Here is a 20,993-nt window from a genome sequence, read left to right on the forward strand (position 1 = left end):
TTGAAAACAATTACTAGTTTACCATCTAAAAGACAATAGAATTTGAAAACAATTATTATTTTTCTGTCTAAAGAACAATACCATTTGAAAACAATTACTAGTTTACTGTCCAAAGAACAATAGAATTTGAAAACAATTATTAGTTTACTATCTAAAGGACAATATAATTTGAAAACAATTAGTAGTTTACTATCTAAAGAACAATATAATTTGAAAACAATTATTAGTTTACTATCTAAAGGACAATAGAACTTTAAAACAATTATTAACTTACTATTTAAAGGACAATAGAACTTTAAAACAATTATTAGTTTACTATCTAAAGGACAATAGAATTTGAAAACAATTATCAGTTTACTATCTAAAGAATACTAGAATTTGAAAACAATTATTAGCTTACTATCTAAAGAACAATAGAATTTGAAAGCAATTATTAGTTTACTATCTAAAGGACACTAGAATTTGAAAACAATTATTAGCTTACTATTTAAAGGACAATAGAACTTTAAAACAATTATTAGTTTACTATCTAAAGAACAATGGAATTTGAAAACAATTACTAGTTTACCATCTAAAAGACAATAGAATTTGAAAACAATTATTATTTTTCTGTCTAAAGAACAATACCATTTGAAAACAATTACTAGTTTACTGTCCAAAGAACAATAGAATTTGAAAACAATTATTAGTTTACTATCTAAAGGACAATAGAACTTTAAAACAATTATTTGCTTACTATCTAAAGGACAATAGAACTTTAAAACAATTAGTAGTTTACTATCTAAAGGACAATAGAACTTTAAAAACAATTATTAGTTTACTATCTAAAAAACACTAGAATTTGAAAACAATTATTAGTTTACTATCTAAAGGACAATAGATCTTTGAAACAATTATTCGTTTACTATCTAAAGAACAATACAATTTGAAAACAATTATTAGTTTACTATCTAAAGGACAATAGAATTTAAAAACAATTATTAGTTTACTATCTAAAGAACACTAGAATTTGAAAACAATTATTAGTTTACTATCTAAAGGACAATAGAACTTTAACACAATTATTAGTTTACTATCTAAAGGACAATAGAATTTAAAAACAATTATTAGTTTACTATCTAAAGAACACTAGAATTTGAAAACAATTATTAGTTTACTATCTAAAGAACACTAGAATTTGAAAACAATTATTAGTTTACTATCTAAAGAATAACACAATTTGAAAACAATTACTAGTTTACTATCTAAAGGACAATAGAATTTAAAAACAATTATTAGTTTACTATCTATAGAACACTAGAATTTGAAAACAATTATTAGTTTACTATCTAAAGAACAAGAGAATCTGAAAATAATTATTAGTTTACTATCTAAAGGACATAAGCATTTGAAAACAATTACTAGTTTACTATCTAAAGGACAATAGAATTTGAAAACAATTAATAGTTTACTGTCTAAAGAACAATAGAATTTGAAAACAATTACTAGTTTACTGTCTAAAGGACAATAGAATTTAAAAACAATTATTAGTTTACTATCTAAAGAACACTAGAATTTGAAAACAATTATTAGTTTACTATCTAAAGAACACTAGAATTTGAAAACAATTATTAGTTTACTATCTAAAGAACAATTGAATTTGAAAATAATTATTAGTTTACTATCTAAAGAATAATACAATTTGAAAACAATTATTAGTTTACTATCTAAAGGACAATAGAATTTAAAAACAATTATTAGTTTACTATCTATAGAACACTAGAATTTGAAAACAATTACTAGTTTACTGTCTAAAGGACAATAGAACTTTAAAACAATTATTAGTTTACTATATAAAGGACAATAGAACTTTAAAACAATTATTAGCTTACTATCTAAAGGACTACAGAACTTTAAAACAATTATTAGTTTACTATCTAAAGGACAATAGAACTTTAAAACAATTAGTAGTTTACTATCTAAAGGACAATGGAACTTTAAAACAATTATTAGTTTACTATCTAAAGGACAATAGAACTTTAAAACGATTATTAGCTTACTATCCAAAGGACAATAGAACTTTAAAACAATTATTAGTTTTCTATCTAAAGGACAATAGAATTTTAAAACAATTATTAATTTACTATCTAAAATAGAGTACAATTTTAAAACAATTATTAGTTTACTATCTAAAGGACAATAGAATTTTAAAACAATTATTAATTTACTATCTAAAGTACAGTACAATTTTAAAACAATTATTAGTTTACTATCTATCACAGTGAGTGTCTTCAGTACATTAATTCTGACATATAAGAATCACATCTTCTCACAATGGGTGTCTTCAGTACATTTATTCTTACATATAAGAACCACATATTCTCACAGCGAGTGTTTTCAGTACATTAATTCTGACACATAAGAATCACATCTTCTCACAATGGGTGTCTTCAGTACATTAATTCTGACATGTAAGAATCACATCTTCTCACAGTGCGTACATTAATTCTTATATTCTTATCTCTAGAGATGAGGATTCAGTCAGTCCATGATTTTGAATACCTACATTTTGACATTTTAAGTTTAACTTTTTAAGTAGTGCAATCAGAATTCTAAGTCATGAAGATACAGCTGGTTTAGTCTACTGACTTACATTAAGCCTGGTAAATAATATACCCTATAGTCTGAAGATAACAAACTGATCTTATTTGCAGGTGGTTAGCCACGACCCAGTTCCAAGCCACATATGCTAGAAGAGCCTTCCCTTGTTTTGATGAACCCAGGTTTAAAGCAACTTTTCAAATTGTGTTGGTGCGATGGAAGAACATGACGTCATTATCCAACATGCCCATTAACAGGACTGTTGTTCGGTAAGTGTCCAGCCTAATTATCCAACATGCCCATTAACAGGACTGTTGTTCGGTTAGTGTCCAAGCTCATTTTCCAACATGCTCATTAACACAACTGTTGTTCGGTAATTTTTCAGTATATTAAATGTTGTTAATAAAATTTGTTCCAAAATCAACACTTTTACACGAAGTTAAACGAAGTTGTTTTTCTCTTCTTTCACTACTACAAGTTACTTTGATATAGAATTTTCTGTAATTATTTTTATCATAGGATATTAGTATTATAATGCGAAAACTCAATACGTAAGAAACATTTCGCAGAAATAAGTCGCTCTGAACATTACTTCATTACTAAAATATCTTGTATTATACACACGTGTCAGAAAAAGACTTCTCTAGCAGTCAACTATAATTTACTGAGAAACGAAATATAGACATATACCTACATATAGAGAGATAGATGGAAGTGGACAATGATAGATTAGGTATATTTAGGAAGGAGATATAGACAGGTATACCTACATATATAGAGATAGATGGATGTGGACACTTATAGATTAGGTATAGTGAGAACAGAGAAATAGGCAAGTATAACTACATATAGAGAGATAGATGGAAGTGGACAGTGATAGATTAGGTATACTGAGGAAAGAGATATAAACAATTATACTTACATATATAGAGATAGATAGAAGTGGACACTGATAGATTAGGTATAGTGAGAAAGGAGATATAGACAGGTATACCTACATATGAACACATAGAGTGAGATGTAGGGTAGTAGTAATTACACACTAAGTGAACACCTAATTTTCATATTTCTCTCTGTCTTACACTTGGTGTCTTATTGCTTTCTATTTTCATATGTTAAAACTTCATAACTTTAAACTTTTATTATACGAAGGTAATTTTAGTTTCCAGTAAGCTCTATCTTGGTAAAATCACATTTAGTTGTAATTAAACTGTGTTAAATTATTAGTTAATTCTAGTTCAACTATTTATAGTTAACTTCTGTCTCTGTTGTAACGTCCTTGCTATTTACTGTGACGTATTTGTCAAACGTAATTTTTTTCCGATGTTCTTTACAGAGACGATGACTGGGTAGCAGATATTTACCAAACCACAGTAAGAATGTCTACATACCTGCTAGCTTTTGTAGTCAGCGATTTCAAGAGCAAATCCAACGCTGCAGGAGATGTTAGTTATAGTTTCTATCATAATTCAAATTCGTAAACTATCTATATAAAAAATTTCTCTCCTAATTTTGCTAGCTCGTTGGTTAATATACATTTATAGAACGTTCTCATCAATAGATTAATGTGAAAATAATCAGCAAGAGAAACTATAACATTCTATTTCAGATATAAACATGTTATTGATTTGTCATGATGAAGACTGGTAACCTTCTCTGTTTACACTTGTTTCACACAGTTTCGAGTCTGGGCCCATCCGGAAATAGTTGACACACTTAACTACAGTTTACAGTTAGGAGAAAGGATACTAAAACACTATGAGGGTTATTTCAACATCAAATATCCTCTACCTAAGACAGGTAAGATGCACAGATAAATATTCAGATGTTTTATTTATATCAATTAATTGAAATTATATTTATCTAGAAATTTATGTCGACAATCAAATCCTTGTTTCAAGGTGTACAAATGTACTACAGTGAAATTGTATCAGTCTAGTAATGTACTACAGTAAAATTGTATCAGTCTAGTAATGTACTACAGTAAAATTGTATTAGTCTAGTAATATACTACAGTAACATTGTAACAGACTAGTAATGTACTACAGAAACATCGTATCAGTCTAGTAGTGTACTACAGTAACATTGTATCAGTCTAGTAATATACTACAGTAACATCGTATCAGGCTAGTAATGTACTACAGTAACTTTCTGTCAGTCTAGTAATGTACTACAGTAACTTTCTGCCAGTCTAGTAATGTACTACAGTAACTTTCTGTCAGTCTAGTAATGTACTACAGTAACTTTCTGTCTTACAAGTTTAACTGGATGTACAAGACAGTGTGACAAGTGTGACTACCTACTTGGTACAGTTTACAACTTAACAAATAAGGCAGTGTGACAAGTTCTTACTACCTACTTGGTACAGTTTACAACTTAATAAATATGACAGTGTAACAAGTTCTCACTACCTACTTGGTACAGTTTACAACTTAATAAATATGACAGTGTAACAAGTTCTGACTAACTACTTGGTACAGTTTATAACTTAATAAATATGACAGTGTAACAAGTTCTGACTACCTACTTGGTACAGTTTATAACTTAATAAATATGACAGTGTAACAAGTTCTGACTACCTACTTGGTACAGTTTATAACTTAATAAATATGACAGTGTAACAAGTTCTGACTACCTACTTGGTACAGTTTACAACTTAACAAATAAGGCAGTGTGACAAGTTCTGACTAACTACTTGGTATAGTTTATAACTTAATAAATATGACAGTGTAACAAGTTCTGACTACCTACTTGGTACAGTTTACAACTTAACAAATAAGGCAGTGTGACAAGTTCTTACTACCTACTTGGTACAGTTTATAACTTAATAAATATGACAGTGTAACAAGTTCTGACTACCTACTTGGTACAGTATATAACTTAATAAATATGACAGTGTAACAAGTTCTGACTACCTACTTGGTACAGTTTACAACTTAATAAATATGACAGTGTAACAAGTTCTGACTACCTACTTGGTACAGTTTATAACTTAATAAATATGACAGTGTAACAAGTTCTGACTACCTACTTGGTACAGTTTACAATTTAACAAATAAGGCAGTGTGACAAATTCTTACTAACTACTTGGTACAGTTTATAACTTAATAAATATGACAGTGTAACAAGTTCTGACTACCTACTTGGTACAGTTTACAATTTAACAAATAAGGCAGTGTGACAAGTTCTTACTACCTACTTGGTACAGTTTACAACTTAATAAATAAAACCGTGTAACAAGTTCTTACTACCTACTTGGTACAGTTTATAACTTAATAAATATGACAGTGTAACAAGTTCTGACTACCTACTTGGTACAGTTTACAATTTAACAAATAAGGCAGTGTGACAAGTTCTGACTAACTACTTGGTACAGTTTATAACTTAATAAATATGACAGTGTGACAAGTTCTTACTAACTACTTGATACAGTTTACAACTTAACAAATAAGGCAGTGTGACAAGTTCTTACTACCTACTTGGTACAGTTTACAACTTAATAAATATGACAGTGTAACAAGTTCTTACTAACTACTTGATACAGTTTACAACTTAACAAATAAGGCAGTGTGACAAGTTCTTACTAACTACTTGGTACAGTTTACAACTTAATAAATATGACAGTGTAACAAGTTCTGACTACCTACTTGGTACAGTTTACAACTTAATAAGTATGACAGTGTAACAAGTTCTGACTACCTACCTGGTTCTGTTTATAACTTAACGAATAAGGCAACGTGACAAGTTCTTTCTATTCACTTGGTTCAGTTTTTAACTTGATAAATACGTGAGTGTGACACACGTTAGGTAGAAGCTATGGTACAGTTTATAATTTGATAAATAAAATAGTGTGACACACGTTAGGTGGAAGCTATGGTACAGTTTATAACTTCACAACTTAAATTGTATATTCACACCTGATCATGTTTCTGTCAGTTATTGTTCGTGTCACATGTAGGCAATCTAAAATGTGATACATACTCACCAGGAACCACATTATTTTCAAGTTTCTATAACTAATTATAACCGTCATGTGTACCTTGATGCCCGACAAATAAAGGTCACAACCCACTTCTCCTTCTGTTACTTTGTTTCTTTAATGCCAAAAACTTATTTCATCATTTAATTTACCTGATGTTTAAGAACTGTCCTAGTACAATCCTACATAAACTGTAGTTTCTGGTCTTCGTTTCAAACTGTTTACTGTCAGGTTACGACAAACAGTAATCTATAATTTACATGTGTCAACAAATAAAAACACGTTACCACCTACTACCAGCAGGTTAATAACTTGGTCATTATGACTAAGTTTGTTACTGTTTATTTCATAATATACTCTTCCAAAAAAGAAACGCACAAGGCAAAATTTGAGACATATTGTTAACAAGTTTATTCCGGGTATTTCTGTATGAAACTTTGCACATTCACTGCTGAACATCCAAAGTCTGCAAAGGCGAAGTCCACGCTCACTGGTTGACGTTTAACGTCACTCAACGTCAATAACGAGTATGTTTCCCGTGAGCATCAACAACTGCTTGGCATCTCCTGCCTATGGAAGCGATGAGATGACGAATCACATCCTGTAGAATGGCTGTCTACTCAGCCTGCAAAGCTGCTGCAAGCTGAGGTAGAGTCTGCAGTTGAGGTTGTCGCCGTCGCAGACGTCGGTCCAACTCGTCCCAAAGATGTTCTATGGGGTTTAAATCTGGTGATCTGGTGGAGGGCCAGGGGAGAACGTTGATGTTGTGGTGTCCCAAAAAGACAGTGGTGAGTTGGGCTGTGTGAGGACGGGCGTTGTAATGTTGAAAAACGTCGTTGACGTTCACCATGATGGGTTGCACATGGGGCCTAAGAATCTCGTCAACGGTTGCGTACGGTCTGATCGGAAATCCTACGCAGCCCTGGTATGGTTGAGGCAGTAGACGTCGCAGTGGTGGTCCTATCCCGAAGGTGACGTAACCGAATGTAGCGATCTTGTGCGGGCGTGGTCACACGAGGTCTGCCAGATCGTGGACGGTCACAAGTTGATCCATGTTGTTGGTGACGATTCCATAGCCTTGTGATGGTGCTTGGGTGGACATTCACAGCTCTGGCAACATCTGATCGAGATTCGCCTGCTTCCATCGACCAATGGCGTTGTTGCGTTGTGCTTCAGTCAGTTTTGGCGTAACTGTATTGCGTGTCGGTGGCTTAACACTGAGCTATGGAAACCGAGAACCCGTCACTTTTATAGGGATTTTGCACACGTTGCACTTGCAAAACATGCAGATCTCTCAAACAAATTTATTGGACACGCATACGTTTTGGCGAAAAATCCGATGTTTTCCTCCGTTTTCAAAGTGCACAACTTTTATTGTCATTTTGGTCTGACAGTCAGGGCCTTAACACGTGTAACATCACATACTCTGAGCTTGTAACGTTATTACATATATTCTTCTTTAAAATAACAAAAATATCCCTTTTGCGTTTCCTTTTTTGAAGAGTATATGTTAGTTGACTCTGATCCCATTGGCTCAGCTGTCTGTATTAATTACGCTGGTAATCTGGTTTCGTAGTGAATAGATTACAGATCGTCCACTGTGTATCTTTGTGCTTAATAAGAAAGGAAGAAACAAGGTTTCTTATAATTAAATGTACTTACACTTTCATTTTAAATTTAATTTTTCTATAAGACTATACATTAATTGTTTCTTTAGATAATTAGTAATTTCTATGTTGTGTTACGCCTAAACCACACTGTAAAATGTTACTTTCATTTACTAACAAATAAAATAAATGTACAATCCCTGATTTTGAATAGTGAATTAATGATTATGTAAAACAGAATTTTAAGAGACCGAAACGTGTGTTTTCAAAACTGTTTGTTATTTTTCCAACAGATTTGGTCGCTGTTCCAGACTTCGGCGCAGGCGCCATGGAGAACTGGGGAATCGTCATATTCCGGGAACGATACCTGTCTTACGATAAGAAACTTTCATCTGGAAGAAACAAACAGAACGTTGCTAGAATTATAGCTCATGAACTAGCCCATCAGGTAACCATGTGTAATTGGAAGGATGAATGTACTGAGCAATAATAACACCTAGGTTCAAATTATAGCATTTTGAGCTTGTTTATTAATAAATCGAGTCATTGAAACCAGATTAGCGTGAAGCTAAGACCTCGCGGTTCGTTTTCTCATTAATGAAAAAAAAACAAAAAACAACGAAACTGACACCGTGGGTGTGTTATAAGAGTGACAGTCAAATCTCACAATTCAGTCTGGCAAGAGAAGTTCAAGTGAATGTGGTTGAAAAGCTACTTTCTCATTGTGTAGGGCTGACTATGTGTGTGGTTGACTAGCTACTTTACCATTGTGTAGGGCTGACTGTGGGTGTGGTTGACTAGCTACTTTACCATTGTGTAGGGCTGACTGTGGGTGTGGTTGACTAGCTACTTTACCATTGGGTAGGGTTGACTGTGGGTGTGGTTGACTAGCTACTTTACCATTGGGTAGGGTTGACTGTGGGTGTGGTTGACTAGCTACTTTCTCATTGTGTAGGGCTGACTGTGTGTGTGATTGACTAGCTACTTTACCATTGTGTAGGGTTGACTGTGGGTGTGGTTGAACAGCTACCTTTTCATTGTGTAGGGTTGACTGTGGGTGTGGTTGACTAGCTACTTTCTCATTGTGTAGGGCTGACTGTGGGTGTGGTTGAACAGCTACTTTCTCATTGGGTAGGGCTGACTGTGGGTGTGTTGACTAGATTGTTTTAAGCTAACTTTCCCTGTACAATTAGGGATAAGTATTTATAGCACTAAAATCAACAATACAAAGAAATCAAATAATCTATGACCAAAAAAGGACAAAAAATACTATCTTTATGTAAGGAAATGATTCTACTAAATATTGACAGGAAAGTTTTACTTTCCACACTGTTCTGGTATAAATATTCTCTAGATCGACTTAGTCGTATAAGAACTGTAGACTTCCATTGCTGACAGAGTAACTATTGGTGTAGACTGTTTATTAACCTGCTAAGCTTCTTACCGGTTTTCTTTAACTCGTGTCTTATATTGTTACATTTGTAATAATTTCATGTGTTATTATTATGTTTTGTAAACATGGTAACTCGTGAATGTTGCGACGCTGTCTTTCAGTGTTGAACATTGACACTTGTTTTCATTCTGTGTATTTTTATAGTGGTTCGGGAACCTGGTAACTCCTGAATGGTGGGACGATCTCTGGCTGAACGAAGGTTTTGCGAGCTACGTGGAGTATCTGGGAACTAAGGCTGTGGAGAAAGACTGGAAAATGGTAAAGAAACCTCACGAAATTCTAGCGTTTGAAATAAAGAAAACAGTTATGTGTTGAAAAAATCGTTAAGTTCTACAATACAGCTTGTGTTAAAACAAGGAATCAAGTTTCAGGGTTAACGTTTGATTTTTGATAGGATGAACAGTTTATAGTGAGCACCCTTCAGCCAGTTCTGGTTTTGGACAGCTTGAAGACGTCTCACCCGATTTCTGTGCCTGTAAACCATCCAGATGAAATTGCTGAGATTTTTGATGGGATATCTTACTCAAAGGTTCGTAAGTAAAACTTTAAGTGTTGTAACAATGCCATAAGGAAAGTGCTTTATCATAACACTGTCTCAATGAAAGTGTTTTATCTCAACACTGTCTTAATGAAAGAGCTGTTTCTTATTTCAGTCTGTAGTGTTGACAGTGAACTTGAAATTACAATATATTTAAATTTAATAGATTAGAATTCTAAGTTCACCTGTTAACGTACAACAAGTGTTAAAATCAACCTTAAATTTTAAAGCTTCTGATAAATGTTAATTGCATTTGTTTTTAATTCCACAGTTGTCCATTCATTAAAGGTCAGTAAAGCCTATTTTTATGGAACTCACTGATGCTTGTTCACGCGTTATACTGCCGCACATGAAAGCGAATGTGAGAGTTTTTCTGTTATTTGTGCTAACATCCGAGATACGGCTTGATGGATAGGAGACGTGAGATAAAGCTTCTGTAAAAAAAAAAAAAAAAAACTTATCCGATAGAGGAAGAGATATGACAGGGTTCTTAAGTGAGATTAAAACTCACGCGAAGAGGCTTATTCAAGTAGAAGTAAGATGTTTATTTACTTGAAATAAAACAGTGAGGATTTAACTAATAAATAATATGAAATGATGGATTTATATATAATCAATAGTCTTAACTCTACCAGCGTTCAACCACCATATCTTATCAACCAGTTCTGCCAGTGTTCAGCCATCATATCTTATCAGCCAGTCCTGCCAGTGTTCAACCATCATATCTTATCAGCCAGTCCTGCCAGTATTCAACTACCATATCTTATCAGCCAGTCTTGCCAGTGTTCAACCATTATATCTTATCAACCAGTCCGACTGAATCTTTCACATCACTTTTAAAACGACTCCTTTCTTTTCGTACTACTAATATATCTTCGATTTACAAATGTTTGATTTACGTTTTTCACTATAATGTACAGTACTGTGCAAAAATTAGATTTCAGGCTACTTTCAAAGAACAATGGATTGTAAGCAACAAGCGAAATGTTAAGATTGTATTAATCTTCATATTTAGTACAACAAAAGTTTCTGTTGGAAAGTGTTTGAGTTCAGCAAACAGTTCATATTTTGTGTGTCTCCCTCTTGGTTTAATCACTACAGACAATCTTTCAGGCACTGTTTCAACATATTTAATCAAATTGTCCTTAGGAATTTTATTCCAAATCTGCGTGATACACTCTGATGAAGTTTCTTTTAGAGTACTTTTGATTTGTCGAATCCCAGATCTGCTCCACTGGACTGAGATCGGGGTTCTGTTTGGGCCATTGTATCATTTGAACGACTCCAGCAGCTTCTTTCTTAACTAAGTAATTTCTGTATAGGTTGGAAGAGTATTTAGGTCATCGACCTCTCAATAGTAGAATCGTTTACCAAGAATACACAAACCACTAGGTATACCATGATGTATCAGATGGTACATCTGCTGGTCCATTATTTCATCTATTTTACAAATATCTCCTGTTGCCTCAGCAGATAAACACCCAAAACTATCACACTGCCTCACTCGTGTTTCATGGTAGGTGCTATGTATTGAGATAAGTATCTTTCGCCTTCCTTCTACTGGACATACAATCCACACTTTGAACCAAATATTTCAAATTTGGACTCATCCATCCATAACACCCTTTATCAGCAGTCCATTTTTTGTACTTTTTAACAACTTTCACTTTCTAACAATATCTGTAGATCAAAGTAAAGTTTTTTAACTACTGTATGACCAAATATTCCATTCTTATCAAGTCTTCTTGACACTGCATATCTGGACACCTTTCTGTCATGTAGTACATGGTTGTTTATCTCATGCTTGAGATCAGTAGCAGTTTTCCTTCTGTCCTGATGGCTGCATAAACAAAGACACTTGACATCAGTATCATTAAGTTTAGGTGTTCTGTCTCATCTTTTCCTATTTTCAAATCTACCTATCTCAATCTCACCATCCAGGATGTACTTGACATTGTTTGTGGAATATTTCAAGTCTCCAACAATTTGTGAGAGTCCAACTAGTATTATGTAAAGATTTTATGTGAAATAATTGTTCTGTTGACAATTCTCTATGCTTTTTGTTAAAACTGTTTTTACCAAGGTTTATTTGTGGAGTGATAATAAACTGATTTTTTCAAGTAAATATGCTAGTACCATATGCTAGCTTCTTTATTTATAGTTAAGACAATGCATAGTGTACCATAACAGTTACTTCAGGTCCTAAATTTTATCAGTTTGTTTGTTCGTTCAAGCAGAACCCTTTTGACATGTCCTTGGTACAAGTGTATGGAATTCTAAAAAAAGACAAGTATTCTCACCTTGGCTCATTCAATTGTCAACATGGATCAGTGAAATATTACCATACTGTTGAAGTTTATATTCTGTAATGGTATAGAAACAATGATAAAATATGTTATCATCCTAACACATTTCTACTGTACTGTACTAAAACTTTATGAGTACGTTTTTCGATTTTCGTTCTCATTTTTCACTCCAACGAAAAGTTACGTAACAATTTGTAACACAATTTTGCGTGTTACGAAACATTTTTATTATTACGCAATTCAAGTAGCTAAAAAGCTATTATTCTCTGTTGCGAAACTGCAACATCTCGCTGTCTCTTGAAGCTTGTTTTCGACGACCAATATGGGCCGTTGTAGCTCCTCTCTCCTCCCTTTACATCAACAAACAAAGCAACATGTATTCATGGCGAGTATTTTATTCATGAAAATGTTTTTAATTTCAGGTTTTTGTTTGCATTAAATGTCACAGCGCATGCCGTTTTCTTATATTATAGTGAAAAACTTGGGTCAGAAAAACGCCCTTATTTCTTATCTTTAAAATAGTGTGAAAAGCGCTTTTGATTTATGTTTCATATTTACTGGTTACGGTCTCCAAGATAATATTTCTTGGGTATTGAGGGTTACCTGTACATTAAAAGTTGTTTTTTAAACATTTTAATCCATAAATTATTCATACATGTGTATGTAAGAAAAGCTTTGGAAAGCTTTGTATTTTTCACAACTTTGTAAAACAAAACAACAAACAGAGATACTAATGGATTGATGTACAATTAATTATATGTTTCAATAGTCGTTTCAAACAACACACTATTTACTCAATCTCTTAGAGTTTTTCGAGAGGAAGAGTGTATAATAGAACTTATATCCTGACCATATTCTGACCCCCACCACCCCAGTAGCATAGCGAAATGTCTGAGTAACTTGGTTTCGGAACCCGTGGTGGGAAGAATACAGATGTCCCAGTGAAAGGAAATAAAGTCAGAGGAAAAGTCACAATTTTATTCAAATACCATAGATAATTAAAGTAATAAAACAGAACAAATTAAATCAGTTATTAACTAACAATACATTACTTCTATAAATTGACAACACAAATTATGTGTGATGGCATCACACATACCCTAGTGTGCAAACAATGGAACATTTAAAAAAAAATGAATTTTTCCTAATAAATAATGGTTTGAATGAAATATTTAAGTCATTTAATTTTATCACCATAACCTCAACAATATTATGTTGTTTTTAATACATCATTAGTTAGTAGTCATTGTAGGTTTAATTTATAAATTCTAAGTGTGACAAACAATGGAACAAAATTAATTATAACTAGAATCATGTTTTCACGAAACTTCCCGTCTTTTTTTTTTTTAATATACCTGTGACTTTTTTCCTGGATTTGATGGCCAAATATATAGATTTGCGCTTAACGACAAACAGACGAGGCGTTTTACTGATATCCGAGCTCAGAAACGGCTTTCAAACCATAACAGTTGTTTTCCTAATATCTTATATAAATAGTTTTGAATAAAGAATATATTTTTACAGAAAACAATAGGCCTAACACAAATGTCTTATGCCAATATAATCAATATAATTATGCTTTGCCACCTTAGAAGCAGTGTTCGCACCAAAACAGTTGTTCATACATAATTAGGCCTAAAACGGTTTCTTGACCGGTTCAATATTTTACACATTTGGTATATTTACAATATATAAATATCTGTTGTTTAGAAACAGTCAGCTTTAAGACCAACCTCCCTTTTTCGACAGAGAAACCTGAACTACACATCTGTAAGGCTTTACAGCCTTAATTTTCTTTATCATTTACTTAATTATTCTTGCAAAAGCTGTACAAAAAGCTCATTTTTTATTCACCAGAAGTTCAGAACAAAATATTCGTATCTTGTCAGTAAATCATCCAGTACGTTTCAGCTTTTGCAAATTATGCAATTTATTTTACACGATTTCATTTCCTCAGTTAATTAATTTATAAACCTGACAGTTATACATCTATAAACGTTTAAATGAGTTCTAACAACAGGAAAAATAACATGAAACTATTGTCGACAAAAACAAATATATGAAAAGAAAAATTATTCATACTATATATGCACGCAAAATTATAACAAACACAAAATTATGTCAATAAGATGTTTAAGAAATCAACTGCTATAAAGAATAATTTTAATAAATATTTCTTAGTGAACCAGAAATTATAACCTTTAAATCATAAAAAGGAAGGAAAAAACACCGTTATGATAACAAGTTATCAACTTATTATTTAAAGTCGTATAATATCCACAATGTTAGGATAAACCATCTTTGCAATCTGTACATTAAAATAGCACATCAAGGACTAGTAGTTTAAGTCATTGCCCAGAGAACCACGGAACCCAAATCTGATAAAACATGTCGAAAATCTTAGACTAACTCATCGTCCATAGAGTCACATAACCGTCAGTCTATAAAAATAACACATCAACAGTTCTATACCTAAAAAACAAAACAAAAAAAACAACTGGAAGTTTTATGTATTTAGAAATGTATATAAACTAAACTTACTTTACAGACTTATGTTTAAATGAAGTTTTCTGTATTTCTGATTCTAGGGAGCCAGTATTATTAGGATGATGAATCATTTCCTTGGCGAGGAGAACTTCAGGACAGGTTTAACAGTAAGTATGATTCACTTTGTATTTTCTAAGGAAAAATTACTCAGTTATTTAGAAATACATGTGCCTAAATGAGAATATTATTATAAAATTCGTTATTTAACAGATTATAGACCTTAAGTGATGGATTTATTACAAAATTCGTTAACAGATTATATACCCTAAGTGAAAGATTTATTATAAAATTCGTTATTTAACAGATTATAGACCTTAAGTGATAGATTCATTATAAAATTCGTTGTTTAACAGATTTTATGTCGTATACGTTTCAAGACATGAGGAATTTCGTACCTTAAATGTGATTATTTATTATGGAAACATGTGCGACGCACAACATCTCAGCTGTTAATAACATGATACAGTTTTCTGTACTGTTTGCATAATATATACGTAATATGCGAAAAATACGTGTTTAAGTTTGTTTTGTTTTTGTTTTGAATTTCGCGCAAAGCTACTCGAGGGCTATTTGCGCTAGCCATCTCTAATTTAGCAGTGTAAGACCAGAGGGAAGGCAGCTAGTCATCATCATCACCACCCACCGCCAACTCTTTTACCAACGAATAGTAGGATTGATCGCAACATTATAACGCCCCCACGGCTGAAAGGGCGAGTATGTTTGGTGCGACGGGGATTCGAACCCGCAAATTACGAGTCGAACGCCTTAACACACTTGGCCATGCCAGGCCTATGTGTTTAAGTTTAAGATACGTAAAACACATATATTTTAACAATTTGAGGAGAAACTGTGTATCAACATTTCCGATGTTAAAAGAAAGTTCCTTGTTAAGTAAGTTTTCTACCAATTAGAGTAAATTTCTTACGTATTACTAAATAAAATAGAATGAAAAATCGGCCGTTGATTATTATATATTTATTTGTTTTGAAATTACGAGTCGAACGTCCTGACCACCTGGCCATACTGGGTCTGGTTATTAAATATATTCTAAGATATTAGCCTAGCAAACAAACGAAGTTGCAATCAGTTAATAAGATAAAAAATTGTTGCAAAAATACATTAGCTTACTTTTATTTTATTTAGAAACCAGGTTACACTGAGGGGCGATCTTAGTCATTCTGGAGCCAAATTCAGTAACTGGAGCCCCATAATGAAATAGAAATTCAGAAGTAGATTAAAAGGCTTAGCATCGAGGTTACACTACCATACAGGACGGTTTGTTCTGTTACACACAATTAAATTTACATTAACTCCAAGTACGGTGTAGTCCTACCACATTCACATCATGTTATACATAAAATACGGCGCAGCTTTGTAACACACAGCCAAGGTTGCATTACCTTCAAGGTCGCTATAGTTTCGTCAGAAACGCTGAACGCATAACGTTAGTTCCACAACGGTATAAGTTTTGTTCATTGCTCAGACATTCGGCATTTGCAGATTTTACGCACAAATAAACTTGATTCTTGATCAGTGATATTTCGGCTGTCGATTAGTTTTTCAGGCTTTTAAAAAATGTTTTTAACATTACTTGTTTTTATATACAATGTTGCATTTTACAGAAATATTTGATCGACAGATCATACAAAAATGCCGTACAAGATGACCTGTGGAAGCATCTTACAATGGTAAAGTTATATTTTTATTAATTCATTTTCGTTTTTTATTCTTTATAAATAAAGGAGGCAGGATATATGATTAAGTACACAAGCCACAAACTGCTTCAAAGACGTATAATCTCAACTGGTGCAAGAAACATAAACCACAAACTGCTTCAAAGACGTGTAATCTCAATTGATGCGTACCTGGAACAGCTTGATAATGACAAGAGTATTTATAATATTCGATAAGAAGACATGTCTAATCAATGAGTCAACGTCTAGACTTTGATGAGATCATACTGTAAAATCAGGCACTGTAAAACCTAGAAAACCGTAGTTTTTGTACATTAGATGGATTATGAATTCTGGAAGATAGGAGAGGTGTGCTTGGATCATGACAGCCATAAAAAACAGTTGTTGTTTTTTTCACTGAAAACTATGATGCAGCGCTATTGTCAGGATGCACAGTGGTCAGGTAGAGCATGACTGAACGTATCTACGTGTATTGTAACGACATTATGAGATTGAAAAATGATTTAAATATACCACACTAAATATATTTTGTAACTACTTCGTAGTAAGATTGTGTGCGCTCTTTAAATACAGGTTCTGGGTTTCTGAGCAAACTCCATAAAGATGTAAATGACAAAGTACATGTGTTATCTTAAACTACAAAGGCGAATGGTAACTGGTTTTAAACTACAAAGGCGAATGGTAATTGGTTTTAATGTTAAAAGCTAATAAGAATACAGGTTTATGCGGTTATCACTGACAAAAACACTTTTGACACAGCTAAAGTGAGCACTTTGGACAGAAAATTTATACTTATAGCTAAAATGAGCACTTTGTATGAAAACTTTATACTTGTAGCTAAAGTGAGCACTTTGGATGGAAACTTTATAGTTATAGCTAAAGTGAGCGATTTGGATGGACACTTTATGTTTATAGCTGAAGTGAACACTTTGGACAGAAACTTTATACTTATAGCTAAAGTGGGCAATTTGTTGAAGACAAACATAATAATGAAGGAATTTCCGATAATTCTAAACCGTGTAGCTGTCATTACAGGTTTGTAAAATTATGTGAAAGTATTATGTTGTTCATGTTTGATAACACTTTTTGGCGTCAGGAATAAAGCCTCGGACCTACAGTTCCAAACGCAAATCGCGGCTGGTTATTTCTTATTTTAAATAAAATTATGTTATTATATAACCTTCATACATATAACATTATACTGGAAAATCAATGTTTGGTTTCGCAGATATTCAAACTGATTTGGTTGTTAATTATACTAAGTTTGACCAGAGTGTTTCATTATACTCATGTCAAAGGCTAAATACAGATAACAACTTTTATTTCTTTGACTTGAAGGTCCAAAAGGTTGACAAGGAAGAAGACAGAATTAACGTCAAAACAGTTATGGATTCCTGGACCTTACAAACTGGATATCCGCTACTTACAGTGATACGTGACTATAAGCAAGGCATTGCAACCATTACACAGAACCGGTTTCTCTTAGAAAACCAAGGAAACAACACTATCAGGTTAGTGCATAGTGACAACATGTTGTCATGGCCGCTAAAGTTCTGAAAATACTAAATTAATATAAAACCAAATTTCAAGGAAAAAATATAACTAAAGTTTTCCAATTGGTTATAATACCTACTTCAGGAAATGAAATGTTAAAATTTTTTTTAAAATAAATAGATCAACGTTTTGATGCATTTATGTTATTATTTGATGTGAAACATTCTTCATTCACACAGAGTTAAGACGGCGGTGTTTAATGATATTCGGTATAAAGTAATTTAGCCCACAGAGGATTTAGATATTGAAGTCTGATGGTGGTTTCATATGTAATATTTCATTATAACAACTTACGTTATAATTGTTTTGTTAATATATCATTTTTTTTTCAATTTAACCAATTAACTTGAATAACAGTAATTGTATTACAGTAATAGGTTTTCTTTATTCTGTAAAAAGACGTCCCCAGTAGCACAGCGGTATGTCTGCGGACCTACAATGCGGGAAACCGGGTTTCGATACCCGTGGTGGGCAAAGCACAGGTAGCTAGCTCATTGTATAGCTTTGTGTTTAACTACAAACTGTAAAAACACAAAAATTTTACTTGCAGCGACACCAAGTGGGAGGTACCAGTAACTTACACAGACTCGAAGGAAAAAAATTGGCAGGACACCACTCCACGCCTGTGGTTACATAAAACGAATGGTAATGTTTGTAGATTACAGCTAGTTAAATTTGTTTGGATTTTTGTTGTTTACTTAGAAAACAAAATATTCAATAATTTCTGCTCTCTTAGTTTTAAACTATTTTAATTATTTACAGACAATAATAAATAGTTCAAGATGTTTATATTTCACGTGTAAATTAATACTAATAGTACAGATATTTGTGAATAATTCGTGTTGTTTAAATAATATATTTACAGACACTAGTGAACAGTGCAGTTTTTACTGCTTTTACTTTTAACGAAATGTATTTGAATTATGCGCGTAACTGAATTGTTCATAATAATATTTCATAATATCATATGTAGCTAGGAAGTAAAACTATTCGTTTCACTTACAGGCCAGCTAGAGAACCTTGTAGGACCTGACCATTGGCTAGTAGTTAATGTTCAAGAAGTTGGATATTACAGAGTGAATTATGACACCCACAACTGGCAGTTGCTCATCAACCAGCTTGTCCAAGATCATAAAGTCAGTGTTCACTTGTAGACGTCCACCTATAATGTCAAAAAAACAAACTATATATTCTTATTTGTTACTACATTAAGGTTTCAAACTGAAAACTGGGCACATTTATGTGCTGGAGGAGCACATTAAACAATTCTTACAAATTGCAAGTTGGGCCCAAAACAAAAGTATGATGTGAAAATCTCTAAAACTACAATTTCAGTCATGTATATTATACGAATAATTAATGTAGCAGAAATAAAGAAATACATAAACTGTTTAACACCATATCTTTACTTAGGAATGGAAGAAGTGATACCATTGATATTTGTGATTTAAAACTTTGTAAACTCTCTGCAGTGTCAAGGAGCTATGGGTAATTAATAGTAATTAATGTCTTCATTAGTGGTAATTGGACACACATCAAGACTGTTAATTATGCAATGTATAAGTTTACTATTATCAGTATCACATTACTTTATACTGTTATTTTTATTGTAACTTATCTAAAAATATTCTATATTTTAAGTTGATTTTTGTATGTTTCGGTTGACTCCGATTTCTAACACCTGATTGTGACTTGTTTAAACTGATTATGTGTTTTTTTTTTGTGTCTTTGAATTAAGTTTAATATCTTTTCTTTCATCGTGGTCTGTCTGAGCCAACTCTTAGTTTTTGTATCTGTTGCAGTTTGCTAAACCTTGGATTGAGAACTCGAACATTCTTCATAAAAAAAAATTTAAAAATCCAAAACTGTTTTCATAGAATAGAAATTTGAATAACTAGGCCATGTGGATTGTAGGTGAATAACTATGCCATGTGGATTGTAGGTGAATAACTATGCCATGTGGATTGTAGGTGAATAACTAGGTCATGTGGATTGTAGGTGAATAACTATGCCATGTGGATTGTAGGTGAATAACTAGGTCATGTGGATTGTAGGTGAATAACTAGGCCATGTGGATTGTAGGTGAATAACTAGGTCATGTGGATTGTAGGTGAATAACTAGGTCATGTGATTTGTAGGTGAATAACTAGGTCATGTGGATTGTAGGTGAATAACTAGGTCACGTGGATTGTAGGTGAATAACTAGGTCACGTGGATTGTAGGCGAATAACTAGGTCACTTGGATTGTAGGAGAATAACTAGGTCATGTGGATTGTAGGAGAATTCACTCCTAATAATTTGACTTCCTGTATTATTACTCCTGGTAAATTCACTTCCTGTAATACATTATTAATGTTAAAAAAATATATTTTGCTATTCCATAACCAGAGTTCTTCTTGCTACATGTAACATAGATGTTTTATTATAATATATAAAACAAGATGGATATTTTACAATGACTATATCATAACATACATCACTTTTAATCATTTTTATTAAATGTTAATTTTATTGTGAGTATAATTTGACATTATTAGATTATTACAGAATGAATCTAGTGGCATTCAAGTTAGTGGTCACTGTAAGAAAGCATGAATTGGTTTCATGTAAGAAGTGTCAGAGTTGTAAACTGTACTCACTGTTGTTATTGACAGGTGGAAATAACAAAGGTTCATGAATAGACAGATTTAAAAAAAAAATGAGGGGATTTTGGTTTAAGAGAAGAACTAAATAAA

General features: G+C 32.6%; 1 protein-coding gene across 1 annotated transcript in view; it reads left to right on the forward strand.

Annotated features, from left to right (window-relative positions):
* LOC143243172 (aminopeptidase N-like) overlaps positions 1 to 20,993 on the forward strand; it is a 39,754-nt gene that overhangs the window by 9,718 nt on the left and 9,043 nt on the right. Inside the window, exons 2-12 of the mRNA XM_076486967.1 lie at positions 2,694 to 2,849; positions 3,917 to 4,025; positions 4,260 to 4,380; positions 8,460 to 8,614; positions 9,764 to 9,877; positions 10,014 to 10,148; positions 15,052 to 15,117; positions 16,633 to 16,698; positions 18,043 to 18,215; positions 18,809 to 18,903; positions 19,264 to 19,394. Coding sequence (XP_076343082.1) covers positions 2,694 to 2,849; positions 3,917 to 4,025; positions 4,260 to 4,380; positions 8,460 to 8,614; positions 9,764 to 9,877; positions 10,014 to 10,148; positions 15,052 to 15,117; positions 16,633 to 16,698; positions 18,043 to 18,215; positions 18,809 to 18,903; positions 19,264 to 19,394 — 1,321 coding nt within the window. The remainder of the gene's footprint in view (positions 1 to 2,693; positions 2,850 to 3,916; positions 4,026 to 4,259; positions 4,381 to 8,459; positions 8,615 to 9,763; positions 9,878 to 10,013; positions 10,149 to 15,051; positions 15,118 to 16,632; positions 16,699 to 18,042; positions 18,216 to 18,808; positions 18,904 to 19,263; positions 19,395 to 20,993) is intronic.

The sequence above is a fragment of the Tachypleus tridentatus genome, unplaced genomic scaffold (assembly GCF_004210375.1).
Source record: "Tachypleus tridentatus isolate NWPU-2018 unplaced genomic scaffold, ASM421037v1 Hic_cluster_2, whole genome shotgun sequence".
Taxonomy (NCBI): domain Eukaryota; kingdom Metazoa; phylum Arthropoda; class Merostomata; order Xiphosura; family Limulidae; genus Tachypleus; species Tachypleus tridentatus.